At 36.7% G+C, this 23,266-nt stretch overlaps 1 protein-coding gene across 3 annotated transcripts in view; it reads right to left on the bottom strand.

Annotated features, from left to right (window-relative positions):
- Nucleotides 1-22,497, bottom strand: part of MYOF (myoferlin) — a 63,276-nt gene extending 40,779 nt beyond the window's left edge. For 2 of the 3 annotated variants that reach the window (XM_009087288.4, XM_030241096.2), the window contains exons 1-12: nt 22,299-22,495; nt 16,486-16,541; nt 15,521-15,612; nt 9,239-9,347; nt 8,045-8,129; nt 5,790-5,950; nt 5,172-5,300; nt 3,833-3,895; nt 3,677-3,727; nt 2,087-2,117; nt 1,536-1,651; nt 314-440 (exon numbers count right to left, since the gene is read on the bottom strand). In XM_009087288.4, coding sequence (XP_009085536.1) covers nt 314-440; nt 1,536-1,651; nt 2,087-2,117; nt 3,677-3,727; nt 3,833-3,895; nt 5,172-5,300; nt 5,790-5,950; nt 8,045-8,129; nt 9,239-9,347; nt 15,521-15,612; nt 16,486-16,541; nt 22,299-22,386 — 1,108 coding nt within the window. In that variant the 5' untranslated portion in view covers nt 22,387-22,495. Of the gene's footprint in view, nt 1-313; nt 441-1,535; nt 1,652-2,086; nt 2,118-3,676; nt 3,728-3,832; nt 3,896-5,171; nt 5,301-5,789; nt 5,951-8,044; nt 8,130-9,238; nt 9,348-15,520; nt 15,613-16,485; nt 16,542-22,298 lie in introns of all 3 variants that reach the window. The other variant, XR_007777860.1, reaches the window with a different exon arrangement.
- Between the last annotated feature and the right edge of the window lie 769 nt (nt 22,498-23,266).

Below are 23,266 nucleotides of genomic sequence, written 5' to 3'. Positions count from 1 at the left end.
CTAACCTGATAAACAAAATTCAGAAGTGTTGCAGGTAAAAACTGAGAATTTTGACTTAGGAGCAATTTTAAGAATATAGATTTTTTCAAACATCATAAGAAGTGCTGATGTACTCCTGAATTTAAAGGCATCACTGTATTTGAAAAACATTATACATGTATTTGAAGATATTGCTATTTGGAACAGATATAGGTGAGAAAATATGCCAGTAAGGGATAAAAAGTCACCTATATTCCATTCTGAACAGCTAATACAAATAACTATTTCTAACAGTATTCAAACACCAATGGACAAGTAGGGAGAAGCCACATACTTTGTGGAATGTCCTCAGCTCTGTAGATTTTGAGAAGGAAAGTGACCCATCGAAGAGCAGTCCCAGCAGGCAATAAAAGATTGCTCTCCACATCATCACTTTCATTATCTCTCTCCCTTTTTTCAACCTGTTCGGGGATACAGTTGTAGACAAAAAAGACAAGGCAATGTACAGAATTAGAATTGAGGTAATCAGCTAAACTGTTGATTAGCTAAAGACTGGTGTCAGTTTCATGAGGAAGAATGAGACTGTATCAAATTATCAAGCCACAAAAATTTAATTCTAGCTAAACTATTTTACTTTCAGTTTTATCTCTAAAGTACTCAATTGCAGGAGCCCACTACAATCACACTTTAAAAATCACCATCATCAGACAATAATGATTTTGGCACATGTAAAATGCCAACTTCATGCAAATTTCATACTCATCTCAAGAGAAGGCATTTACAAGTCTGATATAACTTACCAGAACTTACTGCTTCCTCATTTAAAAATAAACACACCAGAAACAACTAGGCATATCCTTGTGATTTCAAAAAGCATGAGGATAGCAGAGAGGAACAGTTAATACGAAACTAAAAGGCAATCTGCCATGGTTGTGGGAACCACATCATATTCAGCTAAGGAGAACAGTATGCAAAAATATCAGACAGGAAGAAAAGCAAAACTACAGGCAATGGTCTGGTAAGAAAAGCATTTCAAGAAAAAATCACCTATTTTCACCTTGACAGAACAGCAGACAGGAAGGATTGGATTGTTTTAACTACCTGCTGCTTTCATCTGCATCAAATTACTTGTGCCAGACTGAGGGGTCTGATCTTCACCAGGAAAAATTTAATGGTACTCTGGTTTCTCTATGGGCTTTTCTATGTTTTGTAGTAGTGGAGGCATTCCTGACTTAGTCCTGGAACTGGTATCAGTGACTGCCTGCTTAGCTAAGCTAAGGAGAGTTACACATTAGCTTGCTTGCAAAACCAGGCTAACACATTTTTGCTTCCAGTACATGAAGGAGCATCCACAAATGGTAGAGGTTTCTTAACTGAGCAGAATAACAAACCCAGCTTTGAGTTAGCCACTTAGTGCAGGATGAAACCACTAGTAGATTCTGTCTTATAAGCACTGCTCATAGAGCAAATGATACAGTATTAAAACAATGTTGGGGGGACATAAATAAGCATCTGTGGGATGGAGAGTGGAAGAAAAACATTTAAATTAAACTTACTGGTGGCTCATCTCCAGTTCCCAGGACAAATATGCTGACTTTCATATAGCCTTTGGCTCCTGAATTTGTATCTTCAGGATCACTCAGCAAAAGCCATTTTCTCATGACTGCATGGCCTGAAATAAAACAAACATCACCACTGGCCCCAGTAATGTCCATTACAAAATGGCAGACATCATATAAGCAGTGAACTATTTCAAAAGTATGCTTTATCCTAAATTACCCTAATTATTAACATAATAATCCTGTCTTAGACAGGTGCCATCCAAAATAAGAAATCTGGTGTTAAATTATTTTGGCATACTAATTCAGGGACATAGTTGTCAAATATTTTTGCATTATTTTTCAAATTTTAGGTCTTTGATAACAAACGGGCTTGTACTTCATTGCGAATTCACTGAAAAGAGTCATATATTGTTGGATATGTGGAAGTTAACACTTAAAGCAGCAGATTTAAATAACTTTACATTGTTTCTTCTCTCACTTTAGAAATTCAATGAAATGTTTCAACTTGTTGTTTCAAGGAAAGTTCTGAAGTAACCATTACTTACCAGGCTCATCATAAACATAGCCAATGTCAATCTGAAATAAAGATCAAAGGCATTACCTCTGAAGAAATACCAAAACTGAAAATGGTTGGGCAACTCCCCCCCTGTTTTTCATGGGCAGTGCTACATTGTTCTCTTGTCACAAACAGAAGACAGTTTACATAGAATATTACCAGGAGGAGAAAGAGAAAATGTCTTACACTGAAAAATGTGGGATTTCAAAGGGATAGAGCAGCCAAGAAGAAAATGCAAGAAAAGATGCATTAGAACTAACACGTGTAGTTATTTTCTTATTTTCTTGGATCCCCAGCTATTTCATTTACCAGAGACACAAGATGGGGCTGGCTTACTGCTTCTTGAATTCCCTATGCTCAATCATTATTTTATGTTCAGACAGGCTTATCAGAACACTTTTGTAACTTCTTGAACACTTTTATTCCTTCTTCCTGCTCAACATTTCATCCTTCAGTTCCGGAAGTGAAATTTGTTATTTTTTTAATGAATAATTTCCTTTTCTTTATTAAGAATTATGACTGTTTCTTTCCCCAGTGTGTCAAATCTGGACAAGATTGCCTCATTCATTGGCTCAGATTTTAAACATGTTCAGGAATGTAAGTATATTTGCTCATGGCAGTTGGGGCCAGTACTCCTTGCAGGTGAAATCTGAAAGGGTGATTTTCTAGACTGAATCACCCTTGTGGTTTCCTGATGGAATGTGTGCCTGCAGAAACAGAAACTAGCTGAGTGACGTGCTGTCACCTGCTTAGTGACAATCAATCCTTCACACAGCAATACACCACTGACTGAGTCACTAGAAATCACAAAGAAAATAAGCAGTGGGAAGCAAAAAGCAATCAGCTTTGTGGCTGATTTAGAAAAGAGCACTCTTCCCTCTTTGCATATTTTTGTAAAAAGCTGATCTAGAGACCTATTGAATTTATGTAGCACCAAATAAGCAAGCAGAAAAGACAGCCAGTACTGATACCAGAAGTGTTGAAAGAGCTGATCCCAGTAGCCATTACAAGGGAATTACATGGGAATTACATTACATGGGAATTCTTGGCAGGCAGATGTCTACTTCCCAGAGTTAACAATAACAAATACAAATAAAGACCATCTCTCTATTATCATCAGAACCATAGAAACTACTTTAACTAAATGAATTTTCCACCATTGTTTTTGCTTAACTTCTGACCAAAGGAAGACCTCTCCACATTATTTGAGAATGTGTATCTTTATGCCACCATACATAACACTATTCTGCCTATTAAAAGCTACCTAATGAAATTATCTCTTCAAACCCTACCTCACATCAAATAATCACTTGTCCACAAAAGGAGAAAAAGTTACCTGGATGCAAACTGGAGAACTTGGTATATAAACCACACAAAATTTTTTAACAATACTCTTCTACTCAAATAAAAAAATCTGCTTACTAGTGCTTTGGGCAAATGGTCTCTAGCTTGAGAAGCAAGACATCACCAGGTAATTCTTTGACCCCATGAAAAAGAAGTATAAATTTAAACATTTAAAACCAGTACTTTAAAATGTTCTCCCTTTTTATTCCCGATATGGAACTTTCTTCATACCCACCTTAAATTCACCCATTAGACAGTCTGCTCGCAGAGAGTGAGAATCATACACCTAAAAAAGACAGAAGAGCATGAAACAGGAATGTTCCTAAACAACCTGGTGAAATGGCCAGAGGATGATGCTAAAGGTATCCAGCAGCCTTGTGTTTTTTCTTACCCGAATGCTAACGGTTTCATCGAGCAGCTCTAAAGGAGTCATGTGGACATTGTAGAAAAATATCTGTCAAGGTAAAAAACAAGCAAAAAACCCTGTCTTAAAATGATAAACACATAATTACTGGAACATAAAATGCAAACCATTATTTTGAGAAGCATGTTAAGCATGCCTGATACAGTACTTTTGCCCCACCTTCTTGCTGGACATATTATGTGGTAACTTAGTGCAGAATGAAAAACTGAATTTAGTAAATTGACTCAGTACAACACAGACAAGACAGTCACAACTTCCATTTGAGCAAAAACTGTCAGCATAACTGTGCTGCCAACTTCCAGCATTGCCCTTTGCTCCTTGCTCTCCACTTCATATTTGTCTCAGGCGAACAACTTCAGAACTATAAAGTTCATTTGCTAGAACATTATATCCTGGTCTAACCATCTCTGTTGTAGTTGTCAAAGAGGCCTTGTTTAGGGTTAGTGGTGACAGTGATTCCTATTCCAGTTTTAGACTACTATGGATATTGAGACTGCCAAGGAATCGTTTCAATATAAGGTGTAACCAACTTTTTGCCCTCCCTATTTTTTTCTATGGCTTTGTGAATTTTGACTGCTACCTACAGCTTGGTTTAAGTTTTAAAGTTTTATAAATTCCTTGGTCTTGCCTGTGTATGTTAAACATGTTTGCCATGCAATTCCAAAATCTGAATTTTCCACATGTGCCCAGATAATAAGAGTCATCCTCAGCATTTTCTCTATTACACTTCAGATTTGCAACATTAATCTTTCAGCTATGGGATCATTCTCGTGTTCCTTAGGTAGCTTTGAATTCTTTCCTGTATTTCAGTGTGTTGGATGCACAGACCCTCTGTCTGGACAGAGAAATCTAGTTGTGTTTTTATAAATCATGGGTAGCAAGGCAATGACACCTCCAGATTCTCTGGCACTCCTCTGGCATTGCACTGAGCACTCCTCTGCACACACCACAGTGATCAACAATGATTTCTAATTCATTTTTCTGTGATTTTTATAACCCAAACACAACTATTCAAAATAATTCTGTCACATGGCCAACTGCACCAAAGAAAACATTCCATATGTCTCATATGAAGTTTGACTGCCTTCTAGTTAGTTTTATCTGCTAAGACTGTCAGTGACAGAGATGTGTTTAGTGATGTGAACACATAAAGAAAGGGACTGGGAATGGCATAATGCATGTTAGCCATAATTACCTATAAATATTAGTAAATCTTTATTAATTGATCATAATGAAAGCTGTATCAACTACTTCTCAACATTTGATAGCCTCGACACTTCAGCTAGAGTGTTCTTACACCACTTACTTCATCAAAAAATGGGTTATTTCCTCTTTTGATCCTTGTCCGGTGTGTCTGACCACAAACATGAACTTTGACTACTGGCTTTATGTTATTTCCAGGCAACTGACGACCTTCAATGATTCTAACACGAATCTGAAAAAAACCCAAATATTTGTACTAATTAATTCTCCATATTATCTGTGATCCTTATCCCAACAATTCCTTATTATACCACCAAAAATGTTAGCCAACACCTGACGTAGCTGAGAAACACAAACCAGACTTTGCAAGCTTAATTATGACGGTAATTAATTTTGTCAGACAAGTTGGGGTAATAATTTTGCTGGAGTTTTTTCCCTTGACTTTACCATTTATTTTTGAAGCTGCTACAGTAGTTTGAAATCTGTACAACTATACAGCAAATAAGGTTCATCCCTATTCCAGTCAGAACTGTACAAAATCAGACATCTGAGCAACAGGAACATTTGAGGAATAATTTTGAAATACTGGCTTTCAAAAGAAGAGGCTAATTATCTCTGTGGTGCATTAGATAAGCTGACATTAAATTATGCTCAGGCTGTGTAAAAGCCTGTTATGGAGAGCAGAAAAAGGGAAACATGCAATATTTAATAGATCTAGTACCTGAAAATCTTGTGGTTTATTAGAGAGGATTCTCCGTGTTTTCTTTCCTTTGGTGATGCGTTTAGCCAGCTGGGCTTCCTTTGTGCCACCCGGAACTGCTGGTGTGATACCACCAACTGGACCATCCAACCCATCCTCGTAACCTCCATCATCTTCTCCATCTCATACAGCAAAAAAACAGTGCAATTAATAAAGAAATAGCATAACTTGCTGTTGAAGTTACAGGAGTAAGAGTCTGATATCCAAGAGTTCCACTAAAATTCTATTATTAGCTCACATCAACAATGTTTTTGCCAACTACATTCTTCCAACTCCTCCTGAAAGCTAGTCCTTCTAGCCTGCTTAAGAACAACTTATATCCTAACCAAACTAACTCTAGATCAGTCCCTCTTCTGTATGCAGAGTGTCTAATACAATTCTCATACATTTTTTTAATCAACAAATTCAAGCAAAGCTGAGCTCTAATCATTCTCCAACTAGTTCACAATTCACCACAAGGGATTCATTTTATTCCAGCTGAATAAACATTGCTGTTGAATGAATCTTGCTGTTTCCCAGCAGCAAGACTAGGCTATAGCACAGCATTGGTTTTTAGTTCAGAATCTTGAATGCACTAATACATTTAGGGTCTGCCATCCAAAATAAAACAGAATCCTTCTCCACAACATTTAGTGTGGAATAAGTTTTTCAGTAAGGCTCTTTTACAGCTCTGAAATCAGCATACCTCCATGGAAGAGAGTTCTACAACCACATGACACTATAATACTGAATCACACTCTGAGATTCCAGTATTGCAAAACAGGATTCAAAAATATCTAGACCACAAAGGAGGGCACTTCCTTGTGTTTACCGCTTTTCTCAACTGGACAGTGACTATGGTAAAATTTAGAGGAAGAATGAGCTGTGTCTCTGCTGGTTGGCATTAACAGAATGTATCTAACTTCATAAATTACAGGCTGATAACCACTTTGTATAATGAAGTCCTTCATGGTCCTTGTAAGAGATGTATAAAACCAGAGAGACTGACATATTGTGTATTTTATAAGCAGAGGACCACACCCACCTCTCTACCATCTCTCAAGATGCATTTGCCTGAATGGATCCATGCAGCTAACTGATTACATTAGCACTTAATTTTTGATTCCTGAAACTGAGCTGTAGCTGTCTCAGAGAAAGTTATATCATTTCATGGGAAATAGGTATTTACAATAACTAACTAAAGTGTGTTTGATAATTCACACTGAAATAATTTTCAGGCAGTTTATGCTACTAGATTAAAAACTGCCATTTTTTATTTTATCTGTATGTTATAATTGAAATAAATTTAAAAGCTATCAAATGATCTCATAAAACTGAATTTGCATTTTTAGCCTTCAAGTCCACATTTCCATAAAATTACTTTGAAATGCAGTAATTTAATACACAACTTTTGTGTTTATATTAGTTATCCTTTTGCTCTCCAAGAACACCTCTGAGAGAAGTCAGTGTAATCAAAATTTCCCTCCAGAAGACTCCTGATTCCAATTTTTCCTTCTTATGTTACTATCTATCACCAGATAATGGTCAAACTGATTTACTTCTTTAAAATAAATTTACACAACATTTATTAAACTTCCTTCTTTCTTCACAAACACAGCCTTGATATCAGGCTTATTATTTTCCAATCAACTGCAAAAGTTTGTCATTTCATATTTCTTTTAAGAGTCTGTAAAACCAGATCTCAAAAATTCTCTCAGCAAAAGTCTGATCAATGTGATGTACAGAGAGACCAAATAATATTCCCTGCTGATCATAGTATTTCATTGCCAAGTCAAATATCAACCTAATATAAAACAGTGTCTTCCAAAACTTAATTGTTCTACAAGGAAAAGTTTAATTAATCAATAAAATTTTTTCACCAAGCTCCCTGACACTGAAAATAATAGATGGAACATCTCTGCTTTTTGGTTAGTCCCAGAATTGCAGCAGATAATTGCTGCTTCCATGAGTATTCACAAACCTTTCTTTCCTAAACAAAAGCCATTTTGAAAAGTTTTTAAACAAATAGAGAAAATTATGCTAAAATCCATTTTATGTCAGGAAAGACCAATTTTTTTTCTTAGCTTCTGAATCATCCTTAATTTCTCTGAAATAACTATCTGGCAGTCTTGACATGCTTGCTTCTGCTGAACAGAGCTGCTGAATCACCTTCTTGCCTTACTTTAAACAGCTCCTAAAGCCTTTAACAAAAACGTTCTGAGAAAAGGATGAAATACCTTCCTGTGCACTGGTCCCTCCTGGATCAGTTGGATTTGCAGGTCCAGCTGGTGGCTCATATCCTACTACCAAATCAATTGTTGCCTACAGAGAAATAGTTTTTTATGTAGCCCACAGTATTCACAAGAGTTGCTTTAAAGCAAGATGTTCAAACACTGTGCAGGAACAGTTAACTATTCATGGGCACAACAGTTTTATAAAAAGTTTCAGCAACCAGTAAGTTAATAAACTATTGTTAAGCTATATATACAAACAATTACACAATTTTCAGCTAATGAAACTAGGTTCTAAAATAATATCTAAGAAATGGAGTTGCTGTGTTTATATTTAGAAAAATCTGTCACAATACAAGCATGTAAGATGTTCTACAAATGTTAGTTTTAGTTCCACAGTATTCATGGCAGACAAGGTGATATCCTACATTTGCAGACAGAAAAACAAAGGCAAAGTAGAGAAATAACACTATCTCATCAACAACTTAACAAGTCTGAACCATAAGTAAAATTTCCTATCTGGCTTCTCTAATTGCTTGTTCCTATCTCCATCCTGGAAGAAAAACAATACGTCATTTTCCATTCTAATTATAGAATTGTCCTTTTTCTGCTTGACTGTGGTTTTGGATTATTGAACAAACCATTATTATTACTAGTTGCCAGAGTAACATGAAGAGTCAGCAAAAAAAGCCCTACCCTGTGACCAACTAATCATGATTTTAAACTGCAGCTGCTGTGGGACTGAAATTACTCTTAGAGTCTCATGACTGAGTGTACTAGAATGCAGTATGAAGGGCCTTTACAGCTACACTGCACAAACACAGTAAGGTCCCAGGTTCCAAAACCTACTTAATTAATAACTAAGTTAATAACCATTGAAATCTAAACATGTGCTAAATCAAGTCAAGCAAGTTCTTGTGTAACTTTCTGAAGGGAACTGGCAGTGAACATGTACTTGATCATGTGCTTTGACACAGGTAGCTGTTATAAAGCATATGGCAAAAAGGGGTATATGGGAGCTCCATCTGGTACTTGGAAAATGCCCTTTTTCAACATCAGGCTGATTTCCATACATACTCTGTGGTCCATAATATTTATAACACATATTAGCAAATATATAATATATACAGAGAAAACAAAATTGTTGCTGGAGCATTTTGATCAAGAATACAGTAAAATAAGAAAATGTAAGTCACTCACTCCAGTTTCTTGTCCCCTTTCATTCAGTAGAGGTATGAGTTTGAAGGGAAAAGATCTGCTTTGGTTACCTACGAGATCTTTAAGTGCTACAGATGCACTGCCAATTAATCTGGAAGTAAATAAAAATCATTATTAGAATGCAAATATACATCAAACAGGGATTACCATTTTTCTTTTGCTAGCATCAGTTAGACAACCAAGTAATTCCAGCCATTACTTGAAAACTCAAAGCACAACAAAAGACCATTGCAAATGTCATGTAATGATTGTGTACTGCTAATTTTTTATTTCCCTTTCATTATACTCAAATGTGCTGGTGTTCTTTATAGTAGCTTTAACCTAAAAGAGGTTAAAAAATGAAATTATTTTTCATGCATTTTTGAAAATAATCTTCTGTATAACTTTCAACAGTAATGTCACTTATTTCCACCCCGAATTCTCATTGGTAAACTAAATAATATAAAAATTTCTCTCCCTACACAGATTTGCAAACTCTCAGGTGAGAAGCAGTGAACATAAACTAGGTATAACACCTGTTGTATTACACAGAAACAGACACAAAGCCAGACACAACCGTCTTTGTAATGAAAACAGTGAAACAACAAATGCAATCAACGTGCTTTCTAGAGAATCACAAAATTAATCTTCTTGTTCACATTCTGCATTTTGGAATAGGTTCATCTTCTCGCTTCTAAATTCTCAGAATATTTCTAATGGTTCTAGAGCAGTCTACCAAAGGAAGGTTTCAGAGGGATCTGACATGTGATAGACTCTTCTGAGCTACTTCTGCCTACTTTGAGATGGCATCTGTCACTCCCACACTCTCCCAGAAAGATGAAAACTGCATGTACTTTTAGCCCAAGAGACTACTTTTAGGCAAAATTTCTTAGTGTGGTACTGGTCTCATGATATCTGGCACTGTATTTCATTCCCATGGCATGCAGTAGCAGTTTACTCCCATACTGAAGTGGATTACTGGAATAACAGAGATTTTTTTCAATGAAAAAAACCCCAAGATAATTTTACCCTGTAAATATTTCAAAGATCACATGTCACAAATAAAATACCAGCTTTGCTGCCAAAGCAAAAAAAGATCTGTACACAAAGAACCTAACTGAGGTCCCCTGAAGTTTCAGAGCTTTTCCATGGAGCAGCTAAGGATGCAAGGGTATTTTTTCACGTGGAGCAAAAGCATTATTATAGCTACTCTTGCATACTGTGTTACAAGAACATAAATTAATTTTTTGCAAAGTACACTAGGATATCTAAGTATAAAATATCAATTTCCTCCAAATAGACCTTCCAGGTATTACACATCTCAACTTCCGTTCAGCTACAGAAAGTGACATATTTTGAGGTGCCATAGAAGGGAAAAAAAGAGAAAGAAAATATTTTCCTATGCACATTTGTAGAAAATTTATCTAGACTTGACCTTTTGATTTGATATAAGCTTACTGAAGCTTATGGAGTGACTTCAAAACAATTCCGAAGCCACCCAAAGCAATCTCAAATCAGCGGGATGAATGTTTCAGCAACCACACCCTCCTATCTGGTGACATTAACTCAAGAATTGCCATTCACCTGTAGTGCTTTCCAAATTTTGAACTGTACATTTCCATTTCTACACCCTCATCTGTCCTGTACAAATGAGAACTGCACACATCTGAATGCCCAGTAACCATTTTTAAAACAGTGATCACCTTCAGCAGACTGAAGAGGGAATCAGCTACATAGACTTGCTTGCAACCAGCTGCCTCTACACATTGCCTCTCTATCTACATGCCTTTATTTCCCCCTCCTGTAGCAGGTTGGGCAACAACAGTCTCCAGTCTTTTTCCACTCTAACAAGACTGAGAAATTTAATATTCAATCTATAAACTCTCTTAGTCCACTTCTAGACTTAAGCCAAATTTTAAGCTTTGGGCACTATTCTGCCTTTCCAAAAGCTGTCCTGCTCCCTGGATTTGGGATGTTTCACCCGTCCCTTATCAGAAGCACAGAACTGATGAGGCTGGAAGGAATCAGTCATGATCATCTAGTCCAGTGCCTCTGCTCAAGCTTAGTCAGCTAGAACAGGTTACCTATGACTATGTCCAGTCTGGTTTTGATCATACAGCTACTCAACAACTGAAGTAATTCATTCCAAGTAACAAGGAATGCCTCAAAGTCATCCTCATGTCTTTGTCACTTTTGTAAAAGTCTTTGAGAAGGCTTTTTTTCTGACATGCTTCTCTCAGGTCTCTAATCTTTGGGCTAAGTCAGCCATGTCAGACCTCAGGAGCTGTTGGGAGATCACATCCATCACCAGTTCACTGATGCATAGTGCTTTGCTGCAAGGTCTGCTCCTACACTTCCCTCTGACAGGAAACTAGACCCAAGTTCTCTGCATGGCTACTGTGAAGTTGCTGGGTTCCTCTGAAATCTTTCTCTGAAGACTTTTTACCTTCAGGCAGGATTGTATGTGACCTCCATCTGAAGCCATGACTTACAAAATGGCAAGGAATCCTTTCCTTCCAGCACAGCTGAAAAGCCTGTACATGGTCAAAGGACACTTGTCCTTTGCTGGACCTATTCCACCTTTCTTCCTCTTGCCTGAGCAGATCAACAGTTGCCCATTTAATTCCAGGTCACACTAGTCTCTTGACACCATCAAGTGGGACAGGTTCTGCTACTGGAATAGCTTAATGCATGCTCTGACCTTCCATTAATCAGCTGTTTTAGTAGAAGACCAAACCAAATTAGTTTTGTTTCTTAAATGCTTCAGAACCTCTTCAGCCATCCCTAAGACTTCCACAGGTATAATGCCCAATCAGTCTGGACATTGGACTTAGTCTGGTCTCTTAAACTTTTCCAGCTTTGCAGGAGTGAAGCAAAAACCCTGTTCTGCAAGCAGTTTAAACATTCTGGTCTGCTACTGGAGCTGACACAAAAAATAAATGCAAAATCCCTATTCAGAAGCTGATTTTGAACCTTAATAGGCCTACAACAGCTTCCCCACAGTGATCAAATGAAAATACCCAGTTTATAAGCATGAAATCAATGAACTACTGATGACCAACTACTAAACACTGAGTTGCATTTGTGCCAAAGCTAATTAATCCGTTAGTGCTGTGGTTAGCACTTCCTGTTAGCTGCCTAAATAACCAAGTGAAGTGAGAATTCACACCCATGTCTGGATCAGGAAGTGCTAACTCACTGTACCAACCATTTTATCCTTCCTCTTGGTTTGAAGGTAGCAATATATACTAAACTCTTCAGCCTATCATGTCCTCTAGCTGCTTACATGCTACTTCTTCTGGAAGTCCCAAGGTTTAAATTACTGAAGAGTCAAGCGTTGACATTCTTTTAATCTGTTTTTAAGGATATAATTTGGCAGAGTTTATATTTATCATTCTCATCAGCAACTTGATTCTATGCTGCATTTACAATTACTATATCAACCATTCTTTCTCAGTGTGTGTATTTCATTATAGAGTATGCTACAAGACTCAACACCCACCCTCTGTTATTCCTGCTATGTTTATTTTTTTTTAATTTAAATAGAAAAACCTCTATTTTATCTTTACTTATTTGATAATACTCTTTGCAAGGACAAACTTTAATCTGGATCTTGCATACAGTGGATGCAAGGAAATCCTGCAACTATGTACAGTCACACTGATGTGGAAAAGAATCCACACAAAAGGGTACAGCTGTAGGAGGATTTAAATAATCTGGAAATTATTTAACTATGAGAAATCCTGAGTAATGACTAAATAATTTGCTGCACTGCTCATTTGTAGCTGCATTTTTCTGTTAGAGCAAAGGGTGTGCCCAATCTGTTTTTCCTGTCTCACTAGGTTACTAACTACACAAAGAATACAGGGAAACACATAATCCCAGCTCATTTTCTTAACTTCACAGACAACTGACATTACTGTAAGGTTTTGGGGACTTCTTAACTGCAGAAAGATTTGTGTTCTGAGAATTTGAAATCTTTCTACTAACATTATGAGATGTAATAGAAAACAGATGTGTTCTCTTTTCAAAGATCTTTATGCCGGAAAACCTAACTAAGCATGAATCATACGAGTCCTCTGGTTTATTCCTGTGGTGTTCTGTCTGTATACAGTGGTTTGCTTTATTTATCTTTTCCAATTATTGTGACTTTTCTCCATCAAGAGCACTCATTAACCTATCTGCAAAAGTTTAGTGATCCTGTAAATGAAGCAGTAAATTTTCTCTCCTGGAAAACAAAGAAATGGAAAAATATCCAAATGTTCTTTCAGGCTTAATTTACAGAAACATGCCAAAGCAATGAGTTCAGTGCCTTGGCACAGTGCAAAAGCAGAATAACATCCACTGTACTCCTCCTCCAACATGTTTAAAAACAGACTGGATGAACAGTAATATCAGCTTTTAGGAACTGGAACAAATCACGTCTTACATTGCAATCTTCTGCTCTGTTGCTCTACAGGTTCTGTAGTCACCTCTTGGGCATAGGAACAGACCAGGTACCTGCAACTAGTCAGGACTAAGAGTGCATGGACCAGCAGAGTGTGTGCTGGCCAGGAGCTTTGTGAGAGAGCAGCCACAGAGGGAGGCTGGCCTCAGAAACACAGAGCTCTGCTTCAGGCCTATAGACAGACAGCAGCAGAACATTTGAGCAAAAGCTGCCACTACTTTGAATGTAACAGCAGCAATCCCCACTGCACAGTCTTCTCCAGAAGAAAGAAAATTGAGCCAAAGACATGGTGTAGGTTCTTCTCATTGCTCGTTCTCAGGCAACAGAGGCCCCTAGACATGCTCTTTACACTCAAAAACTAAATCCAAATTAAATTTGAATTTAAAATAAAATATATAAACCCATGAATCTCTAAAGGGAAGACTGTTGATTTCAATTCAAATCCCACCTAGCTCAGACACCTAACACAGCTCCCAGGTTAATGGCTCTACTTGTCAATGTCAGAAGCAAACACTGGCTTTCTTAAACTGTCATTAGAATAGCTCTCCATAGTAAGGACCTTAGACAGGCATTGTACTCTGCCTTCCCAATCCTGAACTAGCATGCAGACAAACCTTGGGAGTGTTATTTGCACTCTTCCACTGAGCACTGTTTTGAAATGCTGCAGCACTTCAGACATGTATATATTGACTTTTTCTTAAGTATTAAAAGAGGATACCATGAAAAAGTAGCATATCTTTCATATGGTAGTCCTAAATCTCTCTCCAATAGAATCAGTAATTCTACAGAAATACAGGTTATCCATACATGCAATTGGTAGGTGAGAAACTTATTCCACATTCCCTTCTTTCATGTACTCTTTCATCTAAATGTGAATTTTCATAAATATCAAATCTCTTCTGTTGTTACAGTGCTTTGTGTCTTTAAAAGAACTACAAGATGCTATTTCCTATCACCCTGTTAAAATCAGGATGCCTGCTCATGTGTTTCTCACTTCTCACCCCCGATCTTGTTTCTCTTCCAATATCCCTTCCAAACTCATCACACATTGGAAATATGTGAAGATCTATTTTTAAAGAGCATTACTTTGAAGGTGTTACTCTGGCTTTGGTATGAACAACTTTATGTGCATAAACCCAAGCAAAACAAACAGGCATTTGCACAAGCTGGGGGTTAAGAGTTACAAATATGAGTCTAGATGATATTGTAAAATACAATTTGAAGAAAACCAACCACATGACTGCTTAACTTTGAATCCATGTATAGAGTGAAACATGGGTTTTTACAGAGTGAAACATTTTAGGTTCTTCAGTTAATCACTTTCCTTTATTTTCTGATGCATTATAAAGTCCATTACAAAATTCTGACTACTGATAAGCTTTCCTATCTCAAGTTTCGAGATCTCCCTAAAGTCAGAGGCATGCAATATATTCCTGCCTAACTGACCTGCAGGAATCTCAAGAATGAGAGACCTGAGGGCACTGACTTGATTCACAGTGATTTTATGACAGACCTGTTAGAGTATTGTAAGAACCAGAATCCACATGTTGGGAGGAGGCAGACAGCAGTAAAGAAAAGCTAACAATGGAATTGGGCTACTATGAGTAAACCTGGATGTTTGCCTAAGACACATGAAATCTGCCATGAAAAAAAGAAAAGATGGCATGATCATGCTTCCTTTCAGAATAGCAGCAGAGAACACTACTTGGCATTGACAGAAAAGAGAGAGCACAGCAAACACCAGCTATCAGCTCCATTTCCCCCCTGTACTTCAGTATTGAAAGCTGTGTTTAATACTGGGGTGGGAGTGGGTAGGGAGAGGGAAAGAAGGAACATACTTGTTTTGTCCAATTGTTTCAAAATCCTTCACAATAATTGTTAGGGAAGATGAATTATCCAGAGCAATTCCTTTCAAGTCAAATTCAACAATCTGAACAGAAAAAAAAAAAAATGGACCAAACCTAAATTATAATGAAAAGTTATGTAAAAATTACCAGCAGAGTAGCAGATACAACAAAAGTATTCAGAAATAAATTTTGCATTCAGTGAGAGACCAAATCCAGCTCACATTTGTGAAAGTAAAGTAAAAAATGCCCATAGCATGTATTTGATTTGCTGATTACTAGCAACAATAGCACAATAAAATTGTTTAATAGTGAATCATAATTTCTTTTGCAGATCCACTTCCTCACACCAACATACATATTGTTTTGTCATTCACAATATCTGATATTAATCCAGTCCAATACTGACTGAACTAAGCTGCTATTGAATTTAAACAAATAGTTGTGTGTCCCCTTTTTTTATAATTCTAATTACAAAATGTAAGAAAAATCTTTAACTTTGATTTATTGTTGTGAAAAAATACTGCCAAGAAAACATTTTCCCCAAGAAAAATATTTCTAAAGATGCAACATAAGACTAGGCCTACAAATAAACCATGAGGACTTTCAATACATAATTCCTTTTAATTCTGTATGGTTTTTCCTGGTACATAATAAATTATCCCATTATGTTCCCATACACATGGCTAAACAATGGCTGAGTATTTTGATGGAAAGAAAGTGGGAACAAAACCAGGCCAAAACTCACCAGTTATCCATCTAATTTTACATTAACACATTGCTAATGGATTGTAATATGTGGTGCAAGATGAATCCATTCACCTGCATTTACTAACACCTTGACAGAACACATTGCACCAGATCCCCTTTCCAACAACGTGCTCAGCTGTTGAAAATGACTTAATGACTTTGCAAGCATTGTCTTAAAATGAACAAGGAGTTATTTTAAAAAAAATTACCTCATTCCAAACAGGATTGAGTTCATTTTCAATTTTCTTTGTTTTCCTTTTTTCATCTGCAAATACAAACAAAGCATGATTAATTGTTTTTGCTAAAGCACTACAAAAATATAATATTTTTTCCTTTCACTGTTCTAAAGAAGGCTTGAACTTAAAATCAACTGTTCCAATTCTTTTTACCTCTTCCAGAAGTTGCACGTTTTACAATCCCCTGGGCAATTTTAGTAGTTGAGGCTTTTTATTGTTTTGTTTAAGCACAGTTAGTTGTATTTCCAAAAAGCAAAATAAATATTTAGGTTTCGCAACCTTTTATGACCCTTAGCTCCACCTTCAATAATGATGAAAAAAGACAGACTAAAAAACTTGGAGATATCAAACCAAACAGTGACCTCTAAGTGATAGCAGTAAAGCGCTACTTTTGAAAGTAGTAGAGAAAATGGGTTACACATCTACCTTATTTGAGTTACAAAATATTTTTGAATGTTTAGCTCTGGAATAAAATCACATGGAAAAAAATCTTAAGGAGATATGCTTACAGTGTCAGCACTGTCTGATTTAAATGAGCAAATATTAGAAGAAATACACATGCATGTAAGAGGAAATGCAATCCTTCCTGAAAAAAGGGTTTCCAGAGGTTATGTAGATATGACTTCACTGAACTTACCTAAAAATTAGCCTAAAAATTACAAAAATTGCAAATTTTTTATACTTCATGGTAAAATTTGCACTTGGGCAAGCTACAAATCATGAGAATATGGGATGTGGTGCAAATTAAACAAAGCTTGGCATTATTTTTCCTGTTCAGTTACAATATCTACCTCCAATGGATGACAAGTCTTTTGACACTCAGAAGCACAAAAGAGCACAGACAAACACACAGCTCTTTAAACAGGGATTGCACTTATTAGTGATAACAAGCATATTTAAGTACAGGGTGTAAGGCAGCTGCTGATCTCCAAAATGCTCAGCCACCACAAGAAGTCCAAGCTTTAGACACACTCCATGTCTTTAAAGACTCCAGTGAAGATAAATGCATTTTTGGTATTTGAAGTTATGACTGTACTTAGCCTGGGAAACAAGAGTAAAGATATGCCAAATGGGCAAGTTTATATACCCACTGGTCAGGCTTGCTGACTGTGGTGGCCCTTTTTATTGGATGAGAGTGGGATGTACTGAAAAAATCAGCCCATGCTGCAAATTACAAGAACTGACTGTCATTTATGTAACAGGAATTGTCTACAATTCATACAGGATATTGACTCACATTGTAGGACAAAGTGCTTTCATAACATACCATACTGTGGCCTGACATTTTGCAGAACAAAGCACTAATTACCAAGCTAGTGAGAGAAATTCAACTATATGCTATCTAATAGGAGAAAAAGCATTTTCAAAACTGCGTATCCCAGAATAACTGGGGTTGGGCACTGATATTCCAAATTCCTCTGGAAGATGGGAGATGAAAAGATGTTTTCACTGGCAGTGAAAAAAAGGAACAGTTTCAGCTGTTTGTAAAAAGGATAGCAAATTACAGACCTGATCCTGATGGAACTAATGGATAAAAGTCCTATGATCCTTGCCTAAGCTAAAATGTAACTGTAAGGTGAGTCCTGGCTTGAGCAACAGTCAGAACAACTCTTAACAAGGCGCTAAATTTTCCACTCTGAATTATCCATCTCACAAAAGCAAGATTTATGTCTCCACCATATTCTAGATTACACTGAAAAAAAACCCCTTTTTCTGTTATGCATCTGTGTGAAAGCTGGATGAAAAAACACTGGGAAGCACAGCTTACTTGGGGTTTTAGTTGCAGATTTAGTCAGTCAGAGTACAACACTCCCATTCCTCAAGGAAATACTTTGCAAATATTCCTGTCTCTTTACTGACTTCCTTTTTATTACAATTTTATCAGTATTTTAATGCACTGGGTGGTGGTGATATTTGTTTTTAAGCTCTTGGCAAAGCTCTTTCTTCTTCCAATCAAAAACCCCCGTTGCCAAGCTGGGTGAGGTGGATTGCTCAGTTATTCCAGGAGCTCACAAAGTTTCAGCTCCTCAGGCTGTTTTCCTCTGCTGGTAATGATTGCAGCTATAGCAACTAAGACTAAACCACATCAGGATAAATTGTGCAATAGGGCCAGTCACCCTTTTTTGTGTGACCCTACCATGAAAAAAGAAATTGTAATGGATACAGATAAAACACTCTATACTTGTTTCTTTAAAAACTAACTACAGTAACTGTGGTACTGTCGAAGAAATCACTGTTTGCTTTATCTTGATGGAGGCACCATACTACCTTATATTATAACATGCTAGTTAATATTCTCAGGTGGAAATTACTGTAATAAGAATTTAATTGCTAAGTGCAAAAAAACAAAAATTAAGATGAGCTGTTTAAACAATAACTGTTCATCATTAAAAATATTACAGTACAGCAAAACACTTAATGTTTCCATCTTAATTTTTTTTCCTAACTAGAAATTTTAATCAACATGAGCAGATGGGGAATAGCAGAAGCAAACATTGTCTTTTACAACAGTCCTAAGTCTAAGACTTAAGACAGTATCACATTTCAGTTAACTAAGTATCCCACAAAACTTTTGTCAAAGGAGAATTAGAATTGCATGATGGCAGCAACTGCAGGATCAAATGGGCAGACCTCCAAAACTCTGAAATTAAATTTAGATCATTTAACTCTCTGCAAAACAGAAAAATTAGATCCAGTTTAACTATTTCCTATTAAACTATTTTCATCCACACACTGAAATATAAACTAAAATAGCTTTGAACTACTGCAGGCCTGCAGGCCTATTGAAAAGCTTAGATTAGGCACAAATGGAATCAAGTTGGATTAATCAAATTAAATGCCATTTCACCTCAGTTTTTACTGCATAAAGTGGAATGAGGCAGCCAAAATAAATTATCAAAGCACTAAATATCCTAGCATTGACTGCACATACAAGCAATTGAATCCATTTTGCACATTGAGACGAGAATCTAACAAACCAAAATGATTATACCGATTCAATCATTATCACTTAGTTTAGCAAATTGCAACAATTTTTTATGGTAATTTGCCCAATGAATTGTCTCATTTTGAGTGAAAAACTCAGAATTCTGCAAGAACAGCACCTAGTTCCAGATAGCAATATTCATTTACTCTCAGGGTGTAGTTCTTTGAACTGTGAGCTTTTCTTAAAGTAAATAAAAGTTCTATCACATTGGACTGGACATAAATGTGTAAAAAAAAAAAAAAAAAGGGAATGCTTGCACAAAACTCCTCTGCTATATCAGAACTGAAACAGCTGCCTATTCTCCCTATTTCCTCCTAATTTGTAGCTAATATATATCACTGTAACAATTATATTAACTGCCTAGTCTGTAACCAGCTTAGTTAAAAAAATTGGATTAAATCTATTCTATTCATAGATGAAACCTTATTAACTTCCATGCCTTAACATATAAAACATTTGCAGTCCTTTCACACTAACAGGTGCAGGATCATCAGGAGTTTTTTCTTCACAGCATGGCTGTAAAGGTCTGAGACTGAAAGACTGTGTTTCCATGGGAGGCTTAAATTTACTGAACCTGACATCAGCAAAGGCCCTGTAAATCAAAATTTCACCAAATACTGTTCTAATGAAATGCCAACTTCAACAGCAATTTTCTGTCAAATGAGTGCTGTTCACTAAGACTTCACCAAGTATACTCCAGAGTCAAACAAGAACATGAAAATGAGCTGCAGGGCAATGGCCATGGTCCTGCAAATGCTTAAATTTTTCCCAGTCCAGATAATGCACTCCCAAATGTGCTTTTTATGTCCCCCAGGATTTACACAGGGTAGGGACTAAAGTTAAAGATTAAAGCCCTTTGACATATTCTTCCCAAAATAAGACTGGTTTCCTATCTCTACATAGTAACAGGGTGAGGGAGGAATCAGCATTGTATATTAAAAAATCGATAAATTTAAATAGCTAGAAGTCAAACATATTTCAGATATGACTCTGTCCTTGCACTTGGTAACCAGGCACTTACAAATTAAATCAGAGCTGCTTAATATCTGGTAAAAGCCTGGTATTTTCTGTCCCACTTGAATCACTCTGGACAGGAAGCAAAAAATCAAACCATTGGTATGTAGTAAAATCACATAAATAGAAGTGGCAGGATAATAAGAAATTAAATATCCCACTAAAAACCTCTCATGATTATGAAGCTGACACTGGTTAAGCATGTTCGGGAACATTAAAAATACCAATTCTAGTACATAAAGGATAAATACAAATTCATTCCTTTAATGTCTGCTGTCCAATTCCTGTGTTTGGATAACTGAAGGACTGAAATCAAGCTATGAAGAAAAAAAAAATCTGTAACTTCTATTTACCAGGTAAAAGTGAACTGCATTAGAGCACACAGAAGAAAAGTTTACAAGGAGGGGATTAAACAGACACTTAAGCATAAAGAAGGGAAGGCATAAACCAGCTCTGGAGTCTGAAAACTGCAGGAACAGAGGCAACATAGAAAGGCAAAACTGAAAAGGAAAGGGAGACAAGGAACTGGAAAGAGAAAATGGATACTTAAGAAGTAGCAGAATGTGAAACAAACCAGAGAAATGACAGTATATTCACTTTTTGCAGGGCAAGTAAAATCATATTTTAAGAATTATGAAGTTCCTAAAGCTACTGAGACAGGCTCTGCTACTTGTTCTAACACAGGGTGGTTAAAAAAAAAAGACAAACCTTGAAAAAAAGGAGGAAACTAAAGGAAAGGAAATTGAAGGATTTCACATCTTTCTGATGCTGAAATAAATTTATCTGAAAACTTGTTACTTTGAAAGTTAAGATTCTGCATGTGCAGTACCTCCTTTTTCAGCCTACTGCTGTCATGATTTCTAAAGGTGACAAGCTCCTGCAAGGATTTTTCACACTTTAAAATACCATTTGGATTTCAGTGCACAGTAAAGAAACCAGGTCACCAGGAAATAAGATGCCTGTTTGTCACAGTTTGGTTTGATGTATTACATGATCCAAAATTGCTTAAAGGTTTTGGCACCTTAAAAATAAATCAATACTAGAAATCAAGTTCCTCTAGTCTAGCCAAGTGAGGTAATGTTGGCAACAAGAAAAGTATATCTAAATCATACTTAGCTTTACATATAAATGCTTTATCACAGTCTTCTCCTGCTGCTATATATAACTGATGAGCAATGAAAGTGAAAAATACAGTTTCCTTCCAAAATCTTGTAATTATATAATCTCAACAGGCAAAATTTTGATGTGCAATTCTGTTTGTGAAAAAAACCCAAAAACCAACAAAAACAACCAAAAAAATCCCCAAACCAAACTAAAACAAAATCAAACACCTTCCAAAACAGTACTACTGTTTTTCAGTGTGCTACTTGTAACAACAATAAATCACATTTTTATTGTGTGTCTGTGACAGTGAGCAGTGCCTGTTCAAAGTAATCGAGACAGGAATGATTTTTCAGATGGAAAACAAGGTAATCTTCAATATCAGAATTAAAAGTGGGTTCATTAATGGAATTAGATTTGTTTAAAGCAACAGGTTAATCCTTTGGAAAAACACGTAAGATGTGGATCCTGAAACAGAAGCACAGCTCCTCAGAACAGACCAATGCGCTCCACCCAGTTCAAACTTCATTCAGGTAACTCCTGTCTCTAATTAAAAAGTCTTCCCTAAAATTACATCAGATGTAATTTCAGGAAAACATGATTTCCCAGATTTTCAGACACTTACAAAGGGCACTAGCTTTTACAAAACTTCTTCCTCGGCTGCATTTATGACAGTTTTGCTTACCTTTAAAAATAACAGAAACGATAGGATCTGGTTTCCCAAACTTTGTTTTAGGGATATTGGTAGCAGATTCCACAATCACCCGAAGCATTGTTTCTCTCTTCCCTAAATGCTGACTACTACGGAAGGAATTAAACCTTCAGTTTCGCAGTCCTTAACTTCTGGACTGAAATACCAGCAGGAAGAGGAGGCAGGGAATTACTGGTTTACAGCAAAGGAGGTCTATGGGTGGATCTATGACGGACTAGCTGCTCAAAGCTCTGGGAAAAAAACAGTGCTGTAAATTGACACCAGGTTCTGTCCTGCTGCACAGAAAGAGCTCTCGCTAGTGAAATCCTGTAACGGGATCCTGTTTAATCCTGCAAAAACTTTCTTGTTGCTGCTTTTATTCTTAAACTGCGTGATAAATCTCTCGTCAGAAACCAAGGCTAGAATAACTGTTAAGCAACATGAACATGAAGCACGACTTTAGAACTCGATCTAAACCGCATCTGCCTCTCCGAACACCAAGGTATGAAATTCCATAATGGCTTATATTTTTCCTCCCTAATTTTTAGAACTTCATTGTTGGCAAATGTTTCTGGTTTGTCTCCGTGGCAGCCTAGTCAGAGACTGGCGATGATCCCAGAAAACAGTGCAAGTCCTCCCCCTCCTGTTGTATTCTGGAACGACACTGCAGCTTCCTCGTGGAACATCCTGGATAGATTTATAATAGCATTCTTGAAACATGTATCCATGACTAAAAATTTAAAAGTATTAAGGAAATGCGTGCAAAAAAAAAAAGAAATTAAAAGTGGCAAGACTCTCTGTACAGTTTGGAGGCGTATGAATGTTTTGTCTTAAACACCTGCACAAACATTGCCGTAACATGACCTAGTGTAACACTTACACAACAAGCACAGGAGCTCGGAGCTCCCTCGTGCTCCTCGTTAGTTTTTCTCAGCTGTGAGCAGAGGTAAAAACCCGAGAGG

This window comes from Serinus canaria, chromosome 6 (genome assembly GCF_022539315.1).
Source record: "Serinus canaria isolate serCan28SL12 chromosome 6, serCan2020, whole genome shotgun sequence".
In the NCBI taxonomy this organism is placed as follows: Eukaryota; Metazoa; Chordata; class Aves; order Passeriformes; family Fringillidae; genus Serinus; species Serinus canaria.
Note: the sequence above shows the minus strand (reverse complement) of the source record. Positions and strands in the feature narration are given on the sequence as shown.